At 38.4% G+C, this 22,012-nt stretch overlaps 1 protein-coding gene across 7 annotated transcripts in view; it reads left to right on the forward strand.

Moving 5' to 3' along the window:
- The window catches only part of LTBP1 (latent transforming growth factor beta binding protein 1), a 429,217-nt gene that overhangs the window by 237,573 nt on the left and 169,632 nt on the right, over positions 1 to 22,012 (forward strand). For all 7 annotated transcript variants that reach the window (XM_082641886.1, XM_082641887.1, XM_082641888.1 and 4 more), the window contains 2 exons: positions 8,227 to 8,329; positions 12,357 to 12,428. In XM_082641886.1, the coding sequence (XP_082498012.1) occupies positions 8,227 to 8,329; positions 12,357 to 12,428 (175 nt within the window). The remainder of the gene's footprint in view (positions 1 to 8,226; positions 8,330 to 12,356; positions 12,429 to 22,012) is intronic.

Raw genomic sequence — 22,012 nt, forward strand, 5'->3', positions numbered from 1 at the left:
GTTCCACGTATATGCATTAATATATGATATTTGTTTTTCATTTTCTGACTTACTTCACTCTGTATGACAGTCTCTAGATGCATCCACATCTCTACAAATGACCCAGTTTCGTTCCTTTTTATGGCTGAGTAATATTCCATTGTATATATATGCCACACCTTCTTTATCCATTCATCTGTCAATGGGCATTTAAGTTGCTTCCATGACCTGGCTATTGGCTATTGTAAATAGGGCTGCAATGAACGTTGGAGTGCATGTGTCTTTTGAATTATGGTTTTCTCTGGGTATATGCCCAGTAGTGGGATTGCTGGATCATATGGTAATTCTATTTTTAGTTTTTTAAGGAACCTCCATACTGTTCTCCATAGAGAACTGTATCAGTTTACATTCCCACCAACAGTGCAAGAGGTTCCCTTTTCTCCACACCCTCTCCAGCATTTGTTGTTTGTAGATTTTCTGATGATGCCCATTCTAACTGGTGTGAGATGATACCTTATTGTACTTTTGATTTGCATTTCTCTAATAATTAGTGATGTTGAGCAGCTTTTCATGTGCTTCTTGTCCATCTGTATGTCTTCTTTGGAGAAATGTCTATTTAGGTCTTCTGCCCATTTTTGGATTGGGTTGTTTGTTTCTTTAATATTGAGCTGCATGAGCTGTTTGTATATTTTGGGGATTAATCCTTTGGCTGTTGATTCATCTGCAAATATATTCTTGCATTCTGAGGGTTGTCTTTTTGTCTTGTTAATGGTTTCCTTTGCTGTGCAAAAGCTTTTAAGTTTCATTAGGTCCCATATGTTTATTTTTGTTTTTATTTCCATTACTGTAGGAGGTGGATCAAAAAAGATCTTGCTGTGATTTATGTCAAAGAGTGTTCTTCCTATGTTTTCCTCTAGGAGTTTTATAGTGTCTGGTCTTACATTTAGGTCTCTAATCCACTTTGCGTTCATTTTTGTGTATGGTGTTAAGGAGTGTTCTAATTTCATTCTTTTACATGTAGCTGTCCAGTTTTCCCAGCACCACTTATTGAAGAGACTGTATTTTCTCCATTTTATATCCTTGCCTCCTTTGTCATAGATTAGTTGACCATAGGTGCCTGGGTTTACCTCTGGGCTTTCTATCTTGTTCCATTGATCTGTGTTTCTGTTTTTGTGCCAGTACCATATTATCTTGATTGCTGTAGCTTTGTAGTATAGTCCAAAGTCAGGGAGTCTGATTCCTCCAGCTCCGGTTTTTTTCCCTCAAGACTGCTTTGGCTATTCGGGGTCTTTTGTATCTCCATACAAATTTTAAGATTTTTTGTTCTAGTTCCATAAAAAATGCCATTGGTAATTTGATAGGGATTGCATTGAATCTGTAGATTGCTTTGGGTAGTATAGTCATTTTCACAACATTGATTCTTCCAATCCAAGAACATAGTATATCTCTCCGTCTGTTGGTATCATCTTTAATTTCTTTCATCAGTGTCTTACAGTTTTCTGCATACAGGTCTTTTGTCTCCCTAGGAAGGTTTATTCCTAGGTATTTTATTCTTTTTGCTGCAGTGGTAAATGGGAGTGTTTCCTTAATTTCTCTTTCAGATTTTTCATCATTAGTGTGTAGGAATGCAAGAGATTTCTGTGCATTAATTTTGTATCCTGTTACTTTACCAAATTCATTGATTAGCTCTAGTAGTTTTCTGATGGCATCTTTAGGATTCTCTATGTATAGTATCATGTCATCTGCAAACAGTGACAGCTTTACTTCTTCTTTTCCAATTTGGATTCCTTTTTTTTCCTTTTCTCTGATTGCTGTGGCCAGGACTTCCAAAACTATGTTGAATAATAGCAGTGAGAGTGGACATCCTTGTCTTGTTCCTGATCTTACAGGAAATGCTTTCAGTTTTTCACCATTGAGAATGATGTTTGCTGTGGGTTTGTCATATATGGCCTTAATTATGTTGAGGTAGGTTCCCTCTACGCCCACTTTCTGGAGAGTTTTTATCATAAATGGGTGTTGAATTTTGTCAAAAGCTCTTTCTGCATCTATTGAGATGATCATATGGTCTTTATTCTTCAATTTGTTAATATGGTGTATTACATTGATTGATTTGCGTGTATTGAAGAATCTTTGCATCCCTGGGATAAATCCCACTTGATCATGGCATATGATCCTTTTAATGTGTTGTTGGATTCTGTTTGCTAGTATTTTGTTGAGGATTTTTGCGTCTATATTCATCAGTGATATTGGTCTGTAATTTTCTTTTTTTGTAGTATCTTTGTCTGGTTTTGGTATCAGGGTGATGGTGGCCTCATAGAATGAGTTTGGGAGTGTTCCTTCCTCTGAAATTTTTTGGAAGAGTTTGAGAAGGATGGGTGTTAGCTCTTCTCTAAATGTTTGATAGAATTCACCTGTGAAGCCATCTGGTCCTTGACTTTTGTTTGCTGGAAGATTTTTTTTTTTTTTTGCGGTACGTGGGCCTCTCACCATTGTGGCCCCTCCCGGTGGGGAGCACAGGCTCCGGACACACCGGCTCAGCAGCCGTGGCTCACAGGCCCAGCCTCTCCATGGCATGTGGGATCTCCCCGGACCGGGACACGAACCCACGTCCCCTGAATCGGCAGGCGGACCCCCAACCACTGCGCCACCAGGGAAGTCCTTGCTGGAAGATTTTTAATCACAGTTTCAATTTCATTAACTGTGATTGGTCTATTCATATTTTCTATTTCTTCCTGGTTCAGTTTTGGAAGGCTATACCTTTCTAAGAATTTGTCCATTTCTTCCAGGTTGTCCATTTTATTGGCATAGAGTTGCTGGTAGTAGTCTCTTAGGATGCTTTGTATTTCTGTGGTGTCTGTTGTAACTTCTCCTTTTTCATATCTAATTTTATTGACTTGAGTCCTCTCCCTCTTTTTCTTGATGAGTCTTGCTAATGGTTTATCAATTTTGTTTATCTTCTCAAAGAACCAGCTTTTAGTTTTACTGACCTTTGCTATTGTTTTCTTTGTTTCTATTTCATTTATTTCTGCTGTGATCTTTATGATTTCTTTCCTTCTGCTAACTTCGGGTTTTGTTTGTTCTTCTTTCTCTAGTTCCTTTAGGTGTAGAGGTAGATTGTTTATTTGAGATTTTTCTTGTTTCTTGAGGTAGGCTTGTATAGCTATAAAATTCCCTCTTAGAACTGCTTTTGCTGCATCTCATAGGTCTTGGATTGTCCTGTTTTCATTGTCATTTGTCTCTAGGTATTTTTTTTATTTTCTCTTTGATTTCTTCAGTGATCTCTTGGTTATTTAGTAATGTAGTATTTAGCCTCCATGTGTTTGTGTGTTTTACGTTTTTTCCCCTGTAATTCATTTCTAATCTCATAGCGTTGTGGTCAGAAAAGATGCTTGATATGATTTCAGTTTTCTTCAATTTACTGAGGCTTGATTTATGACCCAAGATGTGATCTATCCTGGAGAATGTTCCGTGTGCACTTGAGAAGAAAGTGTAATCTGCTGTTTTTGGATTGAATGTCCTATAAATATCAATTAAATCTGTCTGGTCTATTGTGTCATTTAAAACTTCTGTTTCCTTATTTATTTTCATTTTGGATGATCTGTCCATAGGTGTAAGTGAGGTGTAAACTCCCCCACTATTATTGTGTTACTGTCGATTTCCTCTTTTACAGCTGTTAGCAGTTGCCTTATGTATTGAAGTGCTCCTATGTTGGGGGCATATATATTTATAATTGTTATATCTTTTTTTTGGAATGATCCCTTGATCATTAGGTAATGTCCTTCCTTGTCTCTTATAACATTCATTATTTTAAAGTCTGTTTTATCTGATATGAATATTGCTATTCCAGCTTTCTTTGATTTCCATTTGCGTGGAATATCTTTTTCCATTCCCTCACTTTCAGTCTGTATGTGTCCCTAGGTCTGAAGTGGGTCTCTTGTAGGCAGCATATATATGGGTCTTGTTTTTGTATCCATTCAACAAGCCTGTGTCTTTTGGTTGGAGCATTTAATCCATTCACGTTTAAGGTAATTATCGATATGTATGTTCCTATGACCGTTTTCTTAATTGTTTTGTTTTGTTTTTGTAGATCCTTTTCTTCTCTTGTGTTTCTCACTTAGAGAAGTTCCTTTAGCATTTGTTGTAGAGCTGGTTTGGTGGTGCTGAATTCTCTTAGCTTTTGCTTGTCTGTAAAGCTTTTGATTTCTCCATTGAATCTGAATGAGATCCTTGCTGGGTAGAGTAATCTTGGTTGTAGGTTCTTCCCTTTCATCGCTTTAAGTATATCATGCCACTCCCTTCTGGCTTGTAGAGTTTCTGCTGAGAAATCAGTTGTTAATCTTATGGGAGTTCCCTTGTATGCCATTTGTTGTTTTTCCCTTGCTGCTTTCAATAATTTTTCTTTGCCTTTAATTTTTGCCAATTTGATTACTATGTGTCTCGGTGTGTTTTTCCTTGGGTTTATCCTGTATGGGACTCGCTGCGCTTCCGGACTTGGGTGGCTATTTCCTTTCCCATGTTAGGGAAGTTTTCCACTATAATCTCTGCAGGTATTTTCTCAGGTCCTTTTTCTCTCTCCTCTCCTTTTGGGACCCCTATAATGTGAATGTTGTTGCATTTAATGTTGTCCCAGAGGTCTCTTAGGCTGTCTTCATTTCTTTTCATTCTTTTTTCTTTATTCTGTTCTGCAGCAGTGAATGCCACCATTCTGTCTTCCAGGTCACCTATCCGTTCTTCTGCCTCAGTTATTTTGCTATTGATTCCTTCTAGTGTATTTTTCATTTCAGTTATTGTATTGTTCATCTCTGTTTGTTTGTTCTTTAATTCTTCTAGGTCTTTGTTAAACATTTCTTGCATCTTCTCCATCTTTGCCTCCATTCTTTTTCTGAGGTCCTGGATCATCTTCACTATCATTATTCTGAATTCTTTTTCTGGAAGGTTGCCTATCTCCACTTCATTTAGTTGTTTTTCTGGGGTTTTATCTTGTTCCTTCATCTGGTACATAGCCCTCTGCCTTTTCATCTTGTCTATCTTTCCGTGAATGTGGGTTTTTTTCACAGGCTGCAGGATTGTAGTTCTTCTTCTGCTGTCTACCCTCTCTCGTTTGTATTTTTAAGTTGTAAAAATCACTTTAATCTGAGAATAAAAATGTGATTCAGTAGAGTCAGCCTGTGTCCATGTGATAATGTCTCATGGAGAAGTAGAATCTTCCATTCTGAGTGAAGGTCATCCTGGATTCTAACATCCTATTCAATGTGTTGTGTCCAGTGTGGCGTTTTGGTGTGGAGGGGAGATTCTTCGTTTACCTTCTTTTACTCTAGATGCTTCCTACATGCAGGTAAGACATAGTGGTGCTGAGTAGTCTCTTGGGTGAGAGCCCTCATCTGGCCACAAAGATGTCTCAAGTGGAGTTTCTAGCTACACGTTGAAGTCTCTGCATCGTTAAATAACTAAAGGGGCATACATGAAACCTTGTGCCTTGTTACAAGCCTGGTTTCATCCCTTGCAGTCTCTCCTCATACTGTGCAGACCCAGTTTTGAGAAGAACACACAGTGTCATGGTACTATCTACGCTGCCATTTATTTAATCGATTTGGATGGCTTGTGCTGCTGCTCTTGGCGGTGGACCCGCAAAACAAAGCCTGGGATAAAGCGGCCTGAATCCTGTAATGAAAACCTTGTACCTGTTTTGAGGCCTGGTCGGGAAACATGATTTATTTTTGCCCTCCCAAATAAAACATTCTAGGAATCCAAGGTGAAAATCGGATTTTAACTGCTACTAAAATTTAGAGCATTTAAAATCGGCAAGTGTTGAGAGTTTTGCTTGATGAAGGGAAGAACCTAGAGCGTCTGTGTCAAGAATGGACTACATGTGATTTGCACTGGTGTCTTATGTAAATCTGACTGATAAAACTGGAAATAAACCATAAGCAAACTTTGGCAGTGGACTGCAACAGTAGAGACCTCTGTGTTCTTAACATAATCATTTTGTTTCCAGTCTTATGCCTGGAGCACTGTTCTTTCTTCCGTGCTTCATATTTCAGATTTAAGCCTTCTGTGGTTAAGCTAAAGGAGTCTGGGAACTACCTCAATCCAGCCAGTGTGTGCTCTTCTTCCCTCAGGTTCTCCATTTTGTACAAGTGTTCACACTCCCTTCCCCTTTCCCCCCTCCCCTCCTCCTGCTTATCATACGCTATTTTTGGAGAGCGTACAACATCCTGTTGAAATCATTAAAAACCACAAAAACCTAAGGAATTCAAAGCTATGATGTAACCGAAACTTCATTAGCTGAGCTGAGCTGAGCCTTCTCTGGTTTTGTTTTACAATTGGGACATATAGTTACTTAGAGCCTCATTGGGAATGCTGCATGGGTGGACCTGGTGGGAAAGCAGCGCTGTCCCTGGAGGCCTGCCAGGTGACTGGTGTCTACTCACTGCTGCCTTTCTTCGAGTCACCACCTGCCCCAGCTTTTAGTCCCTGAGCTCTGCTTGCTAGCCTGGGCGAGTTTGCTAATTTCCATGGTTTTTCCCAGAACCACTGCTTGCTTGAATGGATGGCAACTAGTTTGTTGGTTTCCTGGTTCCTCAAGTTGTTTGCTCCTTTCTTCCTTCCACATTTATTGAGCGTTTATTTGCAATGTGTACTGTGTATTGGGATATAAATAAGATACATCTGTGTTTAATTAAAATGCATAGTGGAAGCAGTGGAATTGTGTAGAAAGTGCCCTGGAGTAGAGAGGATGGTTGGAGGAACTTGCTGAAATTGAGGAGACGGGAGGCTTCGTGGTGAGGGTTCTGCAGGGCTGGGGATTAAGGGATAAAGAAAGTTTCTCCAGGCAAAAGAAGAAGGAAGGGCGTTCCAGAGAGGAGAAACGGCTTTTGGAAAGACAGTTTGTACAGAAGATAAGGAGTCCTTTGGTGTGCCTGAAGAATGGATGTAGAGAGGTGGAAGGGGACAGAGAGAAGGATTGTCTAAGGTGAGAACAGGAAGGTCCCATGTATCATGCTAGGGAGGTTGCAGTCTTCAGACAGTGGAGAGTCGCTGAAGGTTTTCAATCAGAGTGGTGTGATCAGACTTGTCTTTGGAAGGATGACTCTGGAAACCATTTGGAGAATCTTACAGAGACTGAGGCAGAGGAAGGCAGAGGGACCCCTTAGATCTGGGGCGTGGGCTTAGCCTGCACAATAGGGCTGAGGAGTCAGGTGGCCCTTCCTGCACAGCTGGCCTCCAAATCCGTACACAGAGCAGAATCTGTTGTCCTAGAGCCTTCCCAGCCCCACTGAGTTGGTCTAACTTTAGGATCCTGCCTCTCAGCCTCTTCTGACCTTGATTGACCAAAAGATGAGATGGATCTTCACATCTGTCAACTCGGGTTGCTCAGGTGGCCTCTACGCCTGGCTCTTCTGCCTGCTGGCCTGACTTAAACCTGCCAGCACCTTCCTAGCTTGGCTGACTTCCCTGGGTCAGGCTGCTTGGATGCCTGGAGCCTTTGTCTTGTCCAGAGCTCATCTGGCTCAGCCCGTGATCATATCCTGTCCCTGCCCAGGCCTTGGTGTTACAGGAGGACCAGTGGCCTCTTTAGGTGGGATCTGTGCCACATTCTCAAGGTCTCTGTACATGCCTCACCCTTACAGCTCTGTTCCCTGAGTGTCCACGGCAGAGATTTCAACAGACAATTAAAACTCAAATTTAAAAAGTTTATCTTTTATTAATTTAAAAAATTTTTTAATTAATTTTTTAATCAGAGTATAGTTGATGTATAATGTTGTGTTAGTTTCTGCTGTACAGCAAGTGAGTCAGTTATACATATACACACATCCACTCTTTTTTAGATTCTGTTTCCATATAGATCATTAGAGTATTGAATAGAGTTCCCTGTACTATACAGTAGGTTCTTATTGGTTATCTATAAAAAGTTTATCTTTTAAGTTTTGAGGTTCTTACTAAGGAAAAAATGGCATTGGAAAGTTAAGTTTTATCAAGTGCTCTGAACAGTGACAGGTTTTCTGAAGACCCAAAAAATGCCAAGGAGCTCTTGGAAATATGCATGTGTACTTAAGTGTGGTATTGATTGTGTGCTGGTGTTTTGTTCTGAGGTTTTAGAGGTCTCCCTGCGCCCCCACCCCCCACCCTGTTCTGTGTCAATAACAAGGGAACTGTTTTATAATGTGGCTGTGAAGCACAGCAGTGCTCTGGAGCTGGGCATCCCGCGTTCAATTAACCTTTGTATTTCACACCTCATCATTGCAGTGTGGCAAAGCGCTTCCTGGCCTTTCAAAGCAGGAGGACTGCTGTGGAACCGTGGGTACCTCCTGGGGCTTTCATAAATGCCAGAAATGCCCCAAGAAGCCATGTAAGTGACGTTTCATCATTCCTTTGCAAGTTAATGTAACGTATCTGTTTCCTTATGATTACGGTTTTAATGGTGAGACAACATTAGACTTCAAAGAAATCGCATTGAATTATAGAACGTAGTGTGAGCATTTGCATTTTCAGAAACCTTGCAAGTCTGAGAAAGCTTTCACATGGATTCTGTTTTTTAATAAACACAGTTATCAGTTGCCTTGTCCAGCTGGATTACTTATTTAAAAAAAAAAAGTCTTTAGAAAGGGGATGTGCTATAAGTAGGCTCTATTTTCTGAGGTGAAAGAAAAATAAGATCTCTTTTAAAATGATGATTAAATGTTCCAAACCCTATAAAAAGTCAGAGCAGTTGCTATTTCTTAAATTACATGCCTTAAATGAAATTTTTATTAATATCCACGACTTCTCTTGTAGTTTTTATTACACTATAGGTTTTCAAATTTCACTGAAAGGAAAAGCTAAAATGCAGAAACCAATGATTGCTGATTTGTGAAAGAGAAACTTACAATCACTAGGACACAGTGCTTTTCTCCTTTTCCTCTTAGTTGCTACTGTTAAACTATCACATTTTCGTGACATGAATCTCTACTGACACCCATATGCATTTAGTCTATAAAATTTGTTGTTCAGAACCTGTTGAAGTGAATAAATCCAGATGTACATCTTTCTATTACTTTTTTCACAATTTTTCTAATACTTTTCAGAAAGCCAGAGGTAACTTGTTTTAAGTTGAGCTCTTTTCCTCTTATTCGTCGTGTTTTTGCCAAGAAAGCAAGTGATGTTTTTCTCTTCATCATCTTTTGCTTTGTGTTATTGAAGATTTTTATAGTTTTTTTTAATAGTTTATGCTGCAAGGAATTTCTCATTGGCTTCAATTGGATAAGTTTTATTTACCCTTCTTTAAATGTCTGTTGATTTGATTGATATTCTCAACTGCCTTTTAAACCTGTTCAATCTAGAATCTGCCATTTTAGAATCACTGCTCCATAGGTCTGTCTTACATACTGTTCTTCCATCACCATCATAATTTGTTTTAAATAAATTGTCTCTCTTCCTTGTCTTTCAGACTTACGTGTTCTCTAAATCTTTTGATGTCTACATTAATTTCACTTATTTTCTTGATAATTGCTCCTATCTTCCTTTAGAGGAATAATTTTTGGAAACACCTACTAAAGTTTCTGATAATTAATGAATTCTTCATATGGTGGGGGGGAACACATAAATAAAGACATTCAGTACCGAGACATTGTCCCCAGTGGACTTTCTCTGAGTTTCAGTAATGATTACCAACGTGAATTTCCAGCAAGTGGGTTGAGTGTGATGGTCCTGCCTCACTGTAAGACCTATCTGCCTAAAATTATTGTGGCAACCTGACTGAAGGGACATCTAGGGGACGTTTGGTATGATTTCAAGAGCATGGAGTTTAGAGTTAGGTAGACCTGAGTTTGACTCCAGCTCTGTCATTTGCTGTGGAGTCTTATGGATCATGAAACGAGTCTATATTTAAAATGTTGAAGAAGCATTGCCTTTTTAAAAATGTCTTCCCTTCATTTTTGGGTAAGTTTGTCTTCAGGAATATTGTGAAGGGTGGTATGTTTCCCACTGCTAAGTCTAAGGGCTGAACAAAGAGAAGTCCAATTCTTACAGCTTGGTTTTGGGACTACATTTATGTTCACTAATACTTTTTCCATTTTATCTCTTATTTTTCTTTTCCATTTCTCCCCTTCTCTGTGTATCTTTTGCTTTTTTAGCTTTTTCTCTTTCCTCTTATTTCCAAACCCCAGCGTTGCAAGACAAGGACAGAAGTTAAGAGTAAAGGGAATCATACTGTTGTGTTTTTCTGTTTTGCTTTGTTTTTTAATCCCTAACTCCCGACTTTCTATCATGTTCTATCTAGAATTTTATCATCTGGGGATAAATTCACTGCTTTATATGGTTTTATATCTTAATATGATAATTTAAGTAGAACATGAAAGTACAAAGTAGCTATCACTTTTAACTAAATGCTGATGAAAATAAGGTCATATATGGGCTCGCCTAATGTATAAATTGAAGACATTGATTCTGTTTCACGAAGAGCAACGCAGATTAGGAATGAAGTGAACTATTAACATCTTGACATTTACTCCTTTTGTGCCGTCCTACGATGTGACTCACTCCCAAGAAACACACTCAGGGTCACATTCTTCCTGTGTCATTTAACAAACTTGCCTTGGTTGGTACTAATCTAAATCATACTCGTTTTGGAAAAGAGCAGACTTTCCTTGGCTTTAGACGCTAGGGTTCTGTGTTCCGTGCCTTTTTTTTTTTTTTTTTTTCACTCGAAGTAGTTCAAAATTCAGTTTTCAGGTGGCTTTTATTTAATGTTTTGAAGTTTTGGTTTAGCCACATACAGAAGGACCTTTCATTGTTGATCAGTTCTTATTGTGAAAACGTAATTTTAAATCTGCAAATAATTTCATTAGAGAGTCTGTACTCTATTAAAAATGTACTTGGTATGAACAAGTCGCTTGTCCTTTAAACATTTTTTAGAAGAAAATTAGCATCAAATTCTAAACGGAAGAAGAATTTAAGATCGTTTGGTCCAGCCCTTTCTGCCTTGAGGTAGATGACTGTTAATTTTTAAACAAGATATGATCTCTCTTTTGCCTTTGAACAATTCACAGACAGAGATAGCACAGTCTCTGTAGGTAACCTACTACAGGGTGTCCTTGTTATATGGGATAAGACTGGACATGTGGCCAAGAGCCTGAATGGGCAACTCCCCCTGTACCAACCTCTTTTTTCTTTTAACCCACTATTCCCAGATTCCTCACTTTAACCATTTTCCGGCAGGAGAAATACGGCAAAGAAAGGAAGTAATAGAGGAGATGAATGCCACTAGTAAATACTCACGCCGTTCACTAGTGGTGAGAATAAAGAGCATGTGTTAGGGGCAAAATAATTTTATTTTTCAAAAGAAAATTTCCATTTTACTTGCAACTTTCTTTTTTTTACTCCTTGTTCAGGTCTTCAAAGTGGTTTGACCATTCATCCTATTTTGATGACAGCCCGTCTTCTGTTACTCATTATCTTAATAAAATAACACCTTATTGCAGGAAACAGTGATATCTGGGCTTATTTTTGTCAGGCATTGCAGTAAGCATTTTGCATAAATTATCTCTAAACTCCACAACAACCCTGACCTCAACAGATGGCAATACTCCCACTGTACAGAATTCCATTTGAAACCCAGGAAGCTTGTCTTCCAAGGTGGCAGAGCCAAGATTTGAACCTAGGTCAGCTTGGTCCCAGAACTTATGCCAGAAAGGTTCTCGGGTATCACGTTAGGATGTCAGAATTTCAGTGACTAAGATTTTGTTGATAAATTGGTGACCGTGACATTTGTATTTTTGATGAGTTTTCTGGGTTGATGAACCATACAACTGCTCAGAGCAGCCCTTCACCTCTCCCAGCTTCTTCTCCTCACCTTCTATTCTTCCCAGCTTCATGGTATAAAGAATCAGTTCATCACTGGAATATGTGAGCCTGTAAATAAGGCGAACATATAATTTATTGTCTAAACTGGGACACTTTTAAAAGTGAAATGGAGTGCTATTGATGAACTTTGCTGGAGCAAAGGTATCACCAAGGGTTGTCCGAGGCAGACCAGGATGTATAGTCACCCTTTCTGAATTTATAAGAAAATTCAACTGCCTGTAGTTAATCATTGGGGAGGAATTGATTCTTTTTTTTTTTGGTAATAAATAATCACTAATTGGAAGAAAATATAGAACAGTCTTACGATTCTTTGAACTAACATAATCAAGATTGACAACTAATTGAGATTTATGTCTGTTGCAAAATATGAGGTATACTGAAAAACAAGGAAAATGTGAAAGAAATGCATATACCTTGGGTTGGTATCTTAGAAATAAGATCACTGATGCTTTATATGGCTTTGGTTATCACATATAGTAGTTTAGGGTTGTAAGAATTTAAATTAAGCATGTAACATAACTGTTTCTTCTTTACAGCTTATCATGGATATAATCAAATGATGGAATGTCTACAAGGTTATAAACGGGTTAACAACACCTTTTGTCAAGGTAAGATTAACTGACTTCATTGGTGTATGAGCTCAACAATTGTTTGGCTTTTGAGAAACCTGAGTTGTTTTGCCATGCTTTGTTCATTAGCCCAGCATGTGAAGGTTACACAGAGCACCATCTCTTGCTCACTGTTTAGGAAATTGAAGTTTAGTGTGTGGTTGCTAGAATTACTTCACTACCATTTAAACTTTATGGAACTTTCCCCCCTTCTGTCAATTTGTGATGAAATCCACGAGAGATGGGATTACATTATGGAGCCCTCTGTGGGCTCCACGCTAGTCACCTCCTGTCCACATGTGGGTGTGTGTGCATGTGAGCACATACATGGACCTAGAAGTACTACTTCTTTACTGACATATGATTGGGCAGCAGAGTCCCCTTTTTTCTTTCATCAGACTATTTCTGGCTACCTTGAAGTATTCAGGTATTAAATATCAGAGCAAACACACATTTCTTAGTCAATAGGGTAAAACTATATAGTTAAATGTGAAATGCCCTGAGTGCTTTTTTTTTTAACGTCTTTATTGGAGTATAATTGCTTTACAATGGTGTATTAGTTTCTGCTTTATAACAAAGTGAATCAGCTCTACATATACGTATGTCCCCATATCTCCTCCCTCTTGTGTCTCCCTCCCACCCTCCCTATCCCACCCCTCTAGGTGGTCACAAAGCACCGAGCTGATCTCCCTGTGTTATGTGGCTGCTTCCCACTAGCTATCTGTTTTACATTTGGTAGTGTATATATGTTCATGCCACTCTCTCACTTCATCCCAGCTTACCCTTCCCCCTCCCCGTGTCCTCAAGTCCATTCTCTACGTCTGCATCTTTATTCCTGTACTGCCCCTAGGTTCTTCAGAACCATTTTGGTTTTTTTTAGATTCCATATATATGTGTTAACATACGGTATTTGTTTTTCTCTTTCTGACTTACTTCACTCTGTATGACAGGCTCTAGGTCCATCCACCTGATTACAAATAACTGAATTTCATTTCTTTTTATGGCTGAGTAATTTTCCATTGTATATATGTGCCACATTTCTTTATCCATTCATCTGTTGCTGGACACTTAGGTTGCTTCTATGTCCTGGCTATTCTAAATAGAGCTGCAGTGAACATTGTGGTATATGACTCTTTTTGTTTTTTTTAAAAGAAATTTATTTATTTATTTTTTGGCTGCATTGGGTCTTTGTTGCTGCACGCGGGTTTCTCTATTTGCAACGAGTGGGGGCTGTTCTTAGTTGCGGTGCACAGGCTTCTCATTGCGGCGGCTTCTCTTGTTGTGGAACATGGGCTCTAGGTACACGGGCTTCAGTAGTTGTGGCACTCAGGCTCAGTAGTTGTGGCTTGCGGGCTCTAGAGTGCAGGCTCAGTAGATGTGGTGCACAGGCTTAGTTGCTCCGCGGCATGTGGGATCTTCCCGGACCAGGGATTGAACCCATGTTCCCTGCACTGGCAGGCGGATTCTTAAGCACTGCGCCACCAGGGAAGCCCATGTGGCACATGACTTTTTTTGAATTATGGTTTTCTCAGTGTATATGCCCAGTAGTGGGATTGCTGGGTCATATGGTAGTTCTATTTTTAGTTTTTTAAGGAAACTCCATACTGTTCTCCATAGTGGCTGTATCCATTTACATTCCCCCCAAGAGTGCAAGACGGTTTCCTTTTCTCCACACCCTCTCCAGCATTAATTGTTTGTAGATTTTTTGATGATGGCCATTCTGACTGGTGTGAGGTGATACCTCATTGTAGTTTTGATTTACATTTCTCTAATGATTAGTGATGTTGAGCATCCTTTCATGTGTTTGTTGACAGCCCTGAGTGCTTTTGTTCAATGTATATGGAAACTACAGCAGAGGGACCTTCAGAAATCATCCAGTTCAGTGTCTATACTTTACAAGTGAGGATATTCAAGCCCAGACTGGTTAAATGACTTTCCTGTGGCTAAATAGAGCTGAAGTTGTAACTCACGTTTACCAGTGCCTAGTATAGTATCCATATATGATAACAAGTTCGTTTCAGTTACTTTGGGAGATGCCCAGTTAATGCTGCTAATTTCCCAGTACGCATCTAGGATGAAGGTGGTAGTAGTGGTAGTAACTTATGTGTACTTTGGAATAAATGTTGAAAGAGACTCCAAGAGTCTTATTGAACGAAAATCCATATCAAAACACAGCACATGTCCTTGGACTTGTGGTTTCAGGCTCTCTCTCCTTGGCCATTATGTGTTTATAGGGCTGAGTAGATTTAGGTAATGTTAACAATATATAGATTAATCCCTATTAAAATGGTTCACGTCAAAGGAATATCTTAATTACCTGAGAATTTTCTCAAGTAAATTGTCTCTATAATACTGTGTCTGTTTAACTTTTATGATTTGTAGAGCTTTTACTGACTTAAAAAGAATCTTTTTCTTGAAATGCACATAGACATACCATGTCTTTAAAAAGTTTTGCCTTCAAATATTATAAGCCCTCATCCTAGATGAAAGAATGTTGGCAAAGGAGAGGGTACCCAAGGTGCTTTTTGAGAAACATCTGCAAACCTGTAGTACTGCTAGGTACATGGGAGTAATGGATTAATTAACATTATGTAAGAATCAGTAGAATTTAAGATATTATTAAAAGTTCATATTATATGGATGGAAGGTTGAATTAAATGGATGGAAGAATGAATAGATGGCTAAATGTGTATTCTACAGTATAAACCAAGTTGTTTCACAGATTTGGATAAAAATATATATGAAAAGCCCTAGCCCATTATGAGGATGTGTTAGTAGAAGCAGAATGAGCAGGGCATTGGAAGTAATGACCTTGTACTCTGCCAATCAGACTGAAATTGGGGTTTGGGTATTTGGTGTTCATTATCTTTTGGCTAATAAGGTCAGCCAGGCTTGTGAAGGGCCTGATGTTAAACATGAGGTTGTTTAGCCTAGAGGAGTTGAGACTGAAGAGAAGTATAATGGCTGCCTTACAAACATGGTTTTAAATAAATGTTTGATCAACTTTCCTACAAAACAAGACTTTTATGAGTTGCTTCAAAGGCCAAAGTCAATAGAATGGAGTTACAAGGAGGCATATTTACAACAACTACAAGCAAACCTTCTCTGTGGGTTAGAGTTCCCCATCACTGTAATGAAACACCTTTGGAAGTACTGAGCTTCCAGCACTTAGAGGTGATCCAACAGATCCTTAATAACTATTGGCTTGGGATGCTACAGGGACTTTCTATCCTATGCAGTGCATAACGTTAAATAACTCTGTAGGTTCATTCCAGTACTCTGATGCCAGTATTACTCTGTCACCAAGGACAGAGGTTGTGCCTGAGAAGAGGGAAATTACTTTTTGGTCTGTCGCACAATTTTTAGACATGTAGTTTCCTGAAGTGTCCCCTTGATCAGGCATATCTGGTTGCTTCATTAAGCTGTAGAAAAAGGAGGATCCTTATTTATCCTTCACCATCCTAATCCTACATGACTAATTGTTAGATACTCTCCAGAAATGTCAGATGCTCCTAATTCCTCTGAATGTCAAATGATGAAGAATATACTTATTTTCTCGGGGTGGGGTGAGATTTGGACCTTAAGAATCCCAGTTAGAAACAGAGAGACTGAGAGTACCCAAGGTCACACAGATAATTAAGTAGCCCAGCTAGGATTAAACTCCCAAGCCACCTCTGTTTCTGTCTGCAGCTTGACCTCCTTTACCAATTTTGTATATATCTGTGAAGTATTACTAATGTAGATACGATACGCCATCTGTTTTGAGAACGAGTAGAAGTCAAAGCAATTAATGTTAATTTGGTTTTGTTTAATAAGAAAGGATGGTTATCTAACATATTCCTTCTACTGGCTGGTTCAAGGTTCTAACAGTTCATATTCATAAAAATACCACTGTAGGGCTGCCCTGGTGGCGCAGTGGTTGAGAGTCCACCTGCCGATGCAGGGGACGCGGGTTCGTGCCCCAGTCCGGGAGGATCCCACGTGCCGCGGAGCGGCTGGGCCCGTGAGCCATGGCCGCTGAGCCTGCGCGTCTGGAGCCTGTGCTCCGCAATAGGAGAGGCCACAGCAGTGAGAGGCCTGCGTACCACAAAAAAAAAAAAAAAAAAAAAAACACTGTAGAAGTGGAAGTGAAAATTTGCAAGTAATCATTTGTCATCTCATTTAGCAAAATAAAATGGAGAATCCTTTAAATAATTCCTTGAGGTTTTTTGTCTTTTCCTCTTCTGGTTTGGCTGGTATGGAGGGACCTTTAGCAAGTTTTGTTCATACTGAGCATATCAAATGGTTCCACCTCAGTCAGTTGCACTGATGTTCAGTAACACCAAATCCTGGCTTATGTTGGTCTCAGGAAGATATTTGCAAAACAGTGTTGTACTTTTTGGCATGAATTCTGGAATGAAGTATCACAGAAAATTCTATTTCATGGTGCCTCAAGAAGGCACAGCTAAATTACACTACAGAGAAGATTGACTCATAACATAACATGAATCTATTGAAATTGCTTTTGAGAGAAGGGCTTAATTTCACTCCCTTGGTGATATTATTGGTCACTAAAATTGGGTAGAGCTTTCTCACATTACATATATACACTTGGATTTTCCTAGAGCCTTGAAGCCTTTTGATTTTATGCTGAAGTTTTTCCAAAAAAGCCCATTAGCCATCTAATTACTTGTGCATTCCACATTGTTCTTGGAGTTTAATGTCTTCTCAGTTTACAAAGCACATTTAAAATTAAAGTGATTAATAACTAGAATTACATTATTTCCTTCAACTAAGTGAATTAATGTCCTGAAACAACTTTTCATAATGGTCACTCTGTAACAAAGAACCAACTGTTCACAAGTTAATTTGAGGAGCTTTCAAATAATTGGGGTTTTTTTCCCCTCCTTTCTAGTGGTGCTACAATTATCTTTTCAAAGGAATGATTTATTACATATAAACACATGGAGCTCTAAAACCTTGCCTCACTCCCCTCAACATTATGGAATTGTTATAATTTGCTTCATTTATCATAACAAACAATACCATTAAATTTCCTGGTGGGTCTAGAGCAGCTTTTGTCACTTGATTATTATTCTAAAGTTTTGATGTAGAACTAGAATTAAATGAAGTAGTACCTCATGGAAATGATCATAGGAGCTCCTACTTTCATACTTCTTCCCTGCATTTTTTTTTTTTTTTTTGCGGTACGCGGGCCTCTCATTGTTGTGGCCTCTCCCGTTGCGGAGCACAGGCTCCGGACGCTCAGGCTCAGCGGCCATGGCTCATGGGCCCAGCCTCTCCGCGGCACGTGGGATCCTCCTGGACCAGGGCACGAACCCGTATCCCCTGCATCAGCAGGCGGACTCTCAACCACTGTGCCACCAGGGAAGCCCCTTCCCTGCATTTTGATTACTCATTTGCCCTTAACTTTGCCATGAAATAAATGAGTTCTTAAAAATTAGCTGTAAATCTAACCTTTAAAACTAGAATTGGGTTCTGAAATTACTTGGGGACCAGTCTTTTCAGTGAAATCTTTTATTAAAAGCAAATATCTCTTGATATGCTAAAATCACTTACCTGTTTGATTTTATAACTGTAAATCCATCTACTGTTTTCTACATTTTTAGCATGTGCAGAGGTGCTGTGGGCAATGCCAAAATACATAGCTAGAAGCCATCTACACTTTCAGAATCCAGTGTACGCATATTCCTTTTTAAAGAATAATTTTGAAATCTTTAAAAAATATTCCATAATCCACAAACATTAGTTGGCGGAGCACTCCTGAGCTACAGACTGAGGATATGTGATGAATGATGAATAAGACATTGGTCTTGCCCTTTGGATTTAGTGTAATTAAATCAGTTTGAATCAGCAGGATGTGATTTGCTTTGTTCACTCATCCATCTAGCTGAATTTCAGCTGCCTCCAGATGAGCCTGTTAAAGCAAGTATGAAAGAGCTGTCCACATTACTTTCTTTTGGCATTATTTTATTACACTGGTTGTTCTGCTTTAATAAAATAAATTTACAACACAGATACACTAAGACAGTAATACTCTATTAAAACTTTGACTGCAGGTCTCCTTTTTGATAGAAAGTGCCCCGAAGTGCATCTAAAACTGAATTGTATTCAGACCATAGAAAAGATAATGCACTTTTTTTTTCAGGGGTATATCTCTGTCATTACATGAAACTCAGCAATCTTGGTTAATCATCCACATAAGGAAGCTGTACATGGAACTTCTTGGTTATGAAGAGCTTGTCTGGACTGTAGCTTACATTTCAGATGTCTTAATGATCATCAAAAAATTGCTTGTGAATGGAGTATGGTGAACACATAGAGGAACACTGGTCTTTGAGTGCTTTGAGGGGACTAGGAAGTACAGGAGGGACCCTCAGGAAAACTGACTTGGCTGGAGAAAAGAATGTGGCCTATGGCATAGTGTTGGGTTAAAGCAGACAGGTAGGGTGAGATGAAGTGATGCCTAATTTTAAGACAAATTTCTTATGTTTCTTATGATTAATTGCATGTATCATTTGTAATATAACGGGCTTTGTGATACATGCTGGGAAAACAGCTGTTGGATTTACACTTCTTTTAATGTAGAAATGTCCAAAGGCCATTATGACAATGGCCAAAATGACATTTAAAAGAAAACGGATTTGTGGCTTAGAGAAGAGTTATCATTTTAGAATTATCTTCAAAGGTAGAGTTAATGGAAATAGTCTTTTTCATACAGTTAATAGTTAAATAAATTTACTGACACTGTATCAGTTTTTGCACTCAGCATTGTTTCTTGTGTCCTCTGCTTGCTTTGTGGGTTCATGTTTTCTTGTTGTGGTGGGATTGCCAGGTAAAATATAGGATGCCCAGTTAAATCTGAATTTTAGATAAACAGCAAATAATTTGGGACATGTATTTTAAAAGTATTAGTTTATCTGAAATTCAGATTTAACTGGGTATCCTGTATTTTTATTTGCTAATTTATATTTTGAGATCACATCCCTTAACAGCTCTTTAAATGAGGATCGCTGAGAAGTATATACTTTACATGTCTGAGAATATCTTTATTTTGACCTCATTCTGTAACGAGACTAGTCAGGTGTACAATTCTAGGATGACAGTTATTTTCCAACAATACTTTTGACCTACATTATACCAGTGTCTTTCTGACCTCTTTTTGATACTTTCTTCCTTTATAGATAATGTTTCTCTCTTTGGAGATCATCTCTGAATTCTTTATGTTCTGTAGTTTTACCACAATGTGTGTCTATATTTGGATTTATCTTGATTTTACTCAGTAGGCAGAGTGTTGTGTTGTCCATCTGAAGACTCAGGTCTTTCCTCAGATTTGAAAAATGATCCGCTGTTATCTCTTAAAATATTGTTTCTCCACCGTGCTTTTCAGCTGAAACTCCTTTTAGACAAGTGTTGGAGCCTCTGGTTTTCGTGTCTCTTATAACACGTCTTTTGTGCTTTTATCCTCTTGTCTTTTTTGCTACCTTATGCGTGAATACCTCAGTTCTGTCTTCCAGTTTTCTAACTGCTGCTTTACTATGCCAATCTAGACTCCATCCCATCTGTTACACTTTTAATTCTAAGATTATTTATCAGTTCCAAAATTTCTCATTGTTTTTCATAGCTAACCTGTTCTTTTTTCATTTTTTAAAATGTATTTATTTAACTTTTTAAGCAAACTGAAAAGTTTAGCTGGATTTTAGTTGCTGAGGGAGGAGCGTTTTTGCATAAATAGGTTTAGTTTGTTATCCTCAGTTGTTAAACCCACTTTTGACTGGAGACGTATTACAGCCACAGGCGTTTGTTTCTGCCAAAATCCCTTGGTCAATAATGTGTTAAACTCCTGGCTTCCTGTGCTGCTTTCTAGACAGCAGACCCAGAGCTTCAGTGACCACCAGCTACCATGTATTTCTATACCATTTCAGGTTTACTGAGATGTTGACCTTGTTTTTTGACCTTGATATTTTATCTGTAATTGCTTTATGTTAGGAATTGGGGTGAATGCCAAAGTATGAACTTACTGTGTTACTTTAAAAAAAAAAAAAAGTATCCATATCAGGATTGAGGTTTTTTTTTAAGAGATCAGTATCAGAATGTGGTTTTTAACATATATATATATATATATGTTTCAATATAATAAATTGCTTTTCCTTGAGAACGCAGAAAAGCTATTCAGAAAACTTCATATTATATAATTGTTATCCACAGATAGTCTTTTTTTTTTTTTTTTTTTTTTTTTTTTGCGGTATGCGGGCCTCTCACTGTTGTGGCCTCTCCCGTTGCGGAGCACAGGCTCCGGATGCGCAGGCCCAGCGGCCATGGCTCACGGGCCCAGCCGCTCCGCGGCATATGGGATCCTCCCAGACCGGGGCACGAACCCGTATCCCCTGCATCGGCAGGCGGACTCTCAACCACTGCGCCACCAGGGAGGCCCCCACAGATAGTCTTTTTAACCATTGTAATTAAGCAGCCCATCAACATAAATTTATTCACCATCTGCCATGCATTCACTCATTTGTTTTATGAATATTTAATGACAATTTAAGTGGGGGCACACTGAGAAATATATTAATAAAACTCAATTCCTACCCTTACAAAAATCACTGTTCTCACATATAATTAAAACATCAAGGCAGCATGTAGTTAGTGCTGTAAAAGAAATGAACCAAACACTATGCAGTTTCAGAGGACAGTTCCCATTGAGTTCAAAAATCACAGATGGCATTTAAAAACATATTCCTTTAAAAAAAAAAAGCACTTTCTTTCCTGTTTATAAAAATAATTCACACCTATTGTTTAATATTTAGGAACTAGAGAAATGTATAGAAAACAAAAATTACGAAATAAATGTATTTTGTTATATTTTCTACCAATCATATATATGTATATATATACATATATATAAATTTGAGATTATATTTCATGGATAGTTGTGAAAACTGTGTTTTTACTTAATAGATAATGAACACTTTCTGATATTATTAAGTAACCTTCTAAAAATTATTTTAATGCCGACATAGAATCCCAGTTAATGGATATAGGGTAATTCATTTAACCATTCCCCAAAAGTTGGATTTTCAGATTAGTTTCTTTTTTTCCTTTATATATATATATATAATGCTGTCAGGGGTGTACTTGAACATAAACCTTCATGTGAAGCTACGATTACGTATAGAAGAGACATTATTGGTTCCCAAGCTTTGATTCATCCTGTGCACATTAGACTTCAGAGAGGGTGTACAATTTCCCTTCCCACTAGGCTTAGAGAGCCCACTGACTGTGTCCCTCCTCTCCTTCCTTATTTCCTTTTCTTTACAAATTTGAAAACACAAAAAGGGCAGTTAAGTAGTATGTTTTTCTACACATGGGCTCTTCACATTTTCATTTAGGCTTTCCCCAGGTACTTTATATTGAATATGGCTACGAGCAAGATTGTTATTTTTTTTTAACAATCTTGGAACTAACTCCTGTTGGTTTTAATAATTTTGTCTGAGTTTTATATGTAGAAAAATAATTTTACTTTCAAATAATTGTAATTTGGGGAAGATGGTGATATATGGGTCAGGGTAGTTATTAGGGCTGAA

Source organism: Mesoplodon mirus (genome assembly GCF_964341445.2).
Source record: "Mesoplodon mirus genome assembly, chromosome: 14".
NCBI classification, from domain to species: Eukaryota; Metazoa; Chordata; class Mammalia; order Artiodactyla; family Ziphiidae; genus Mesoplodon; species Mesoplodon mirus.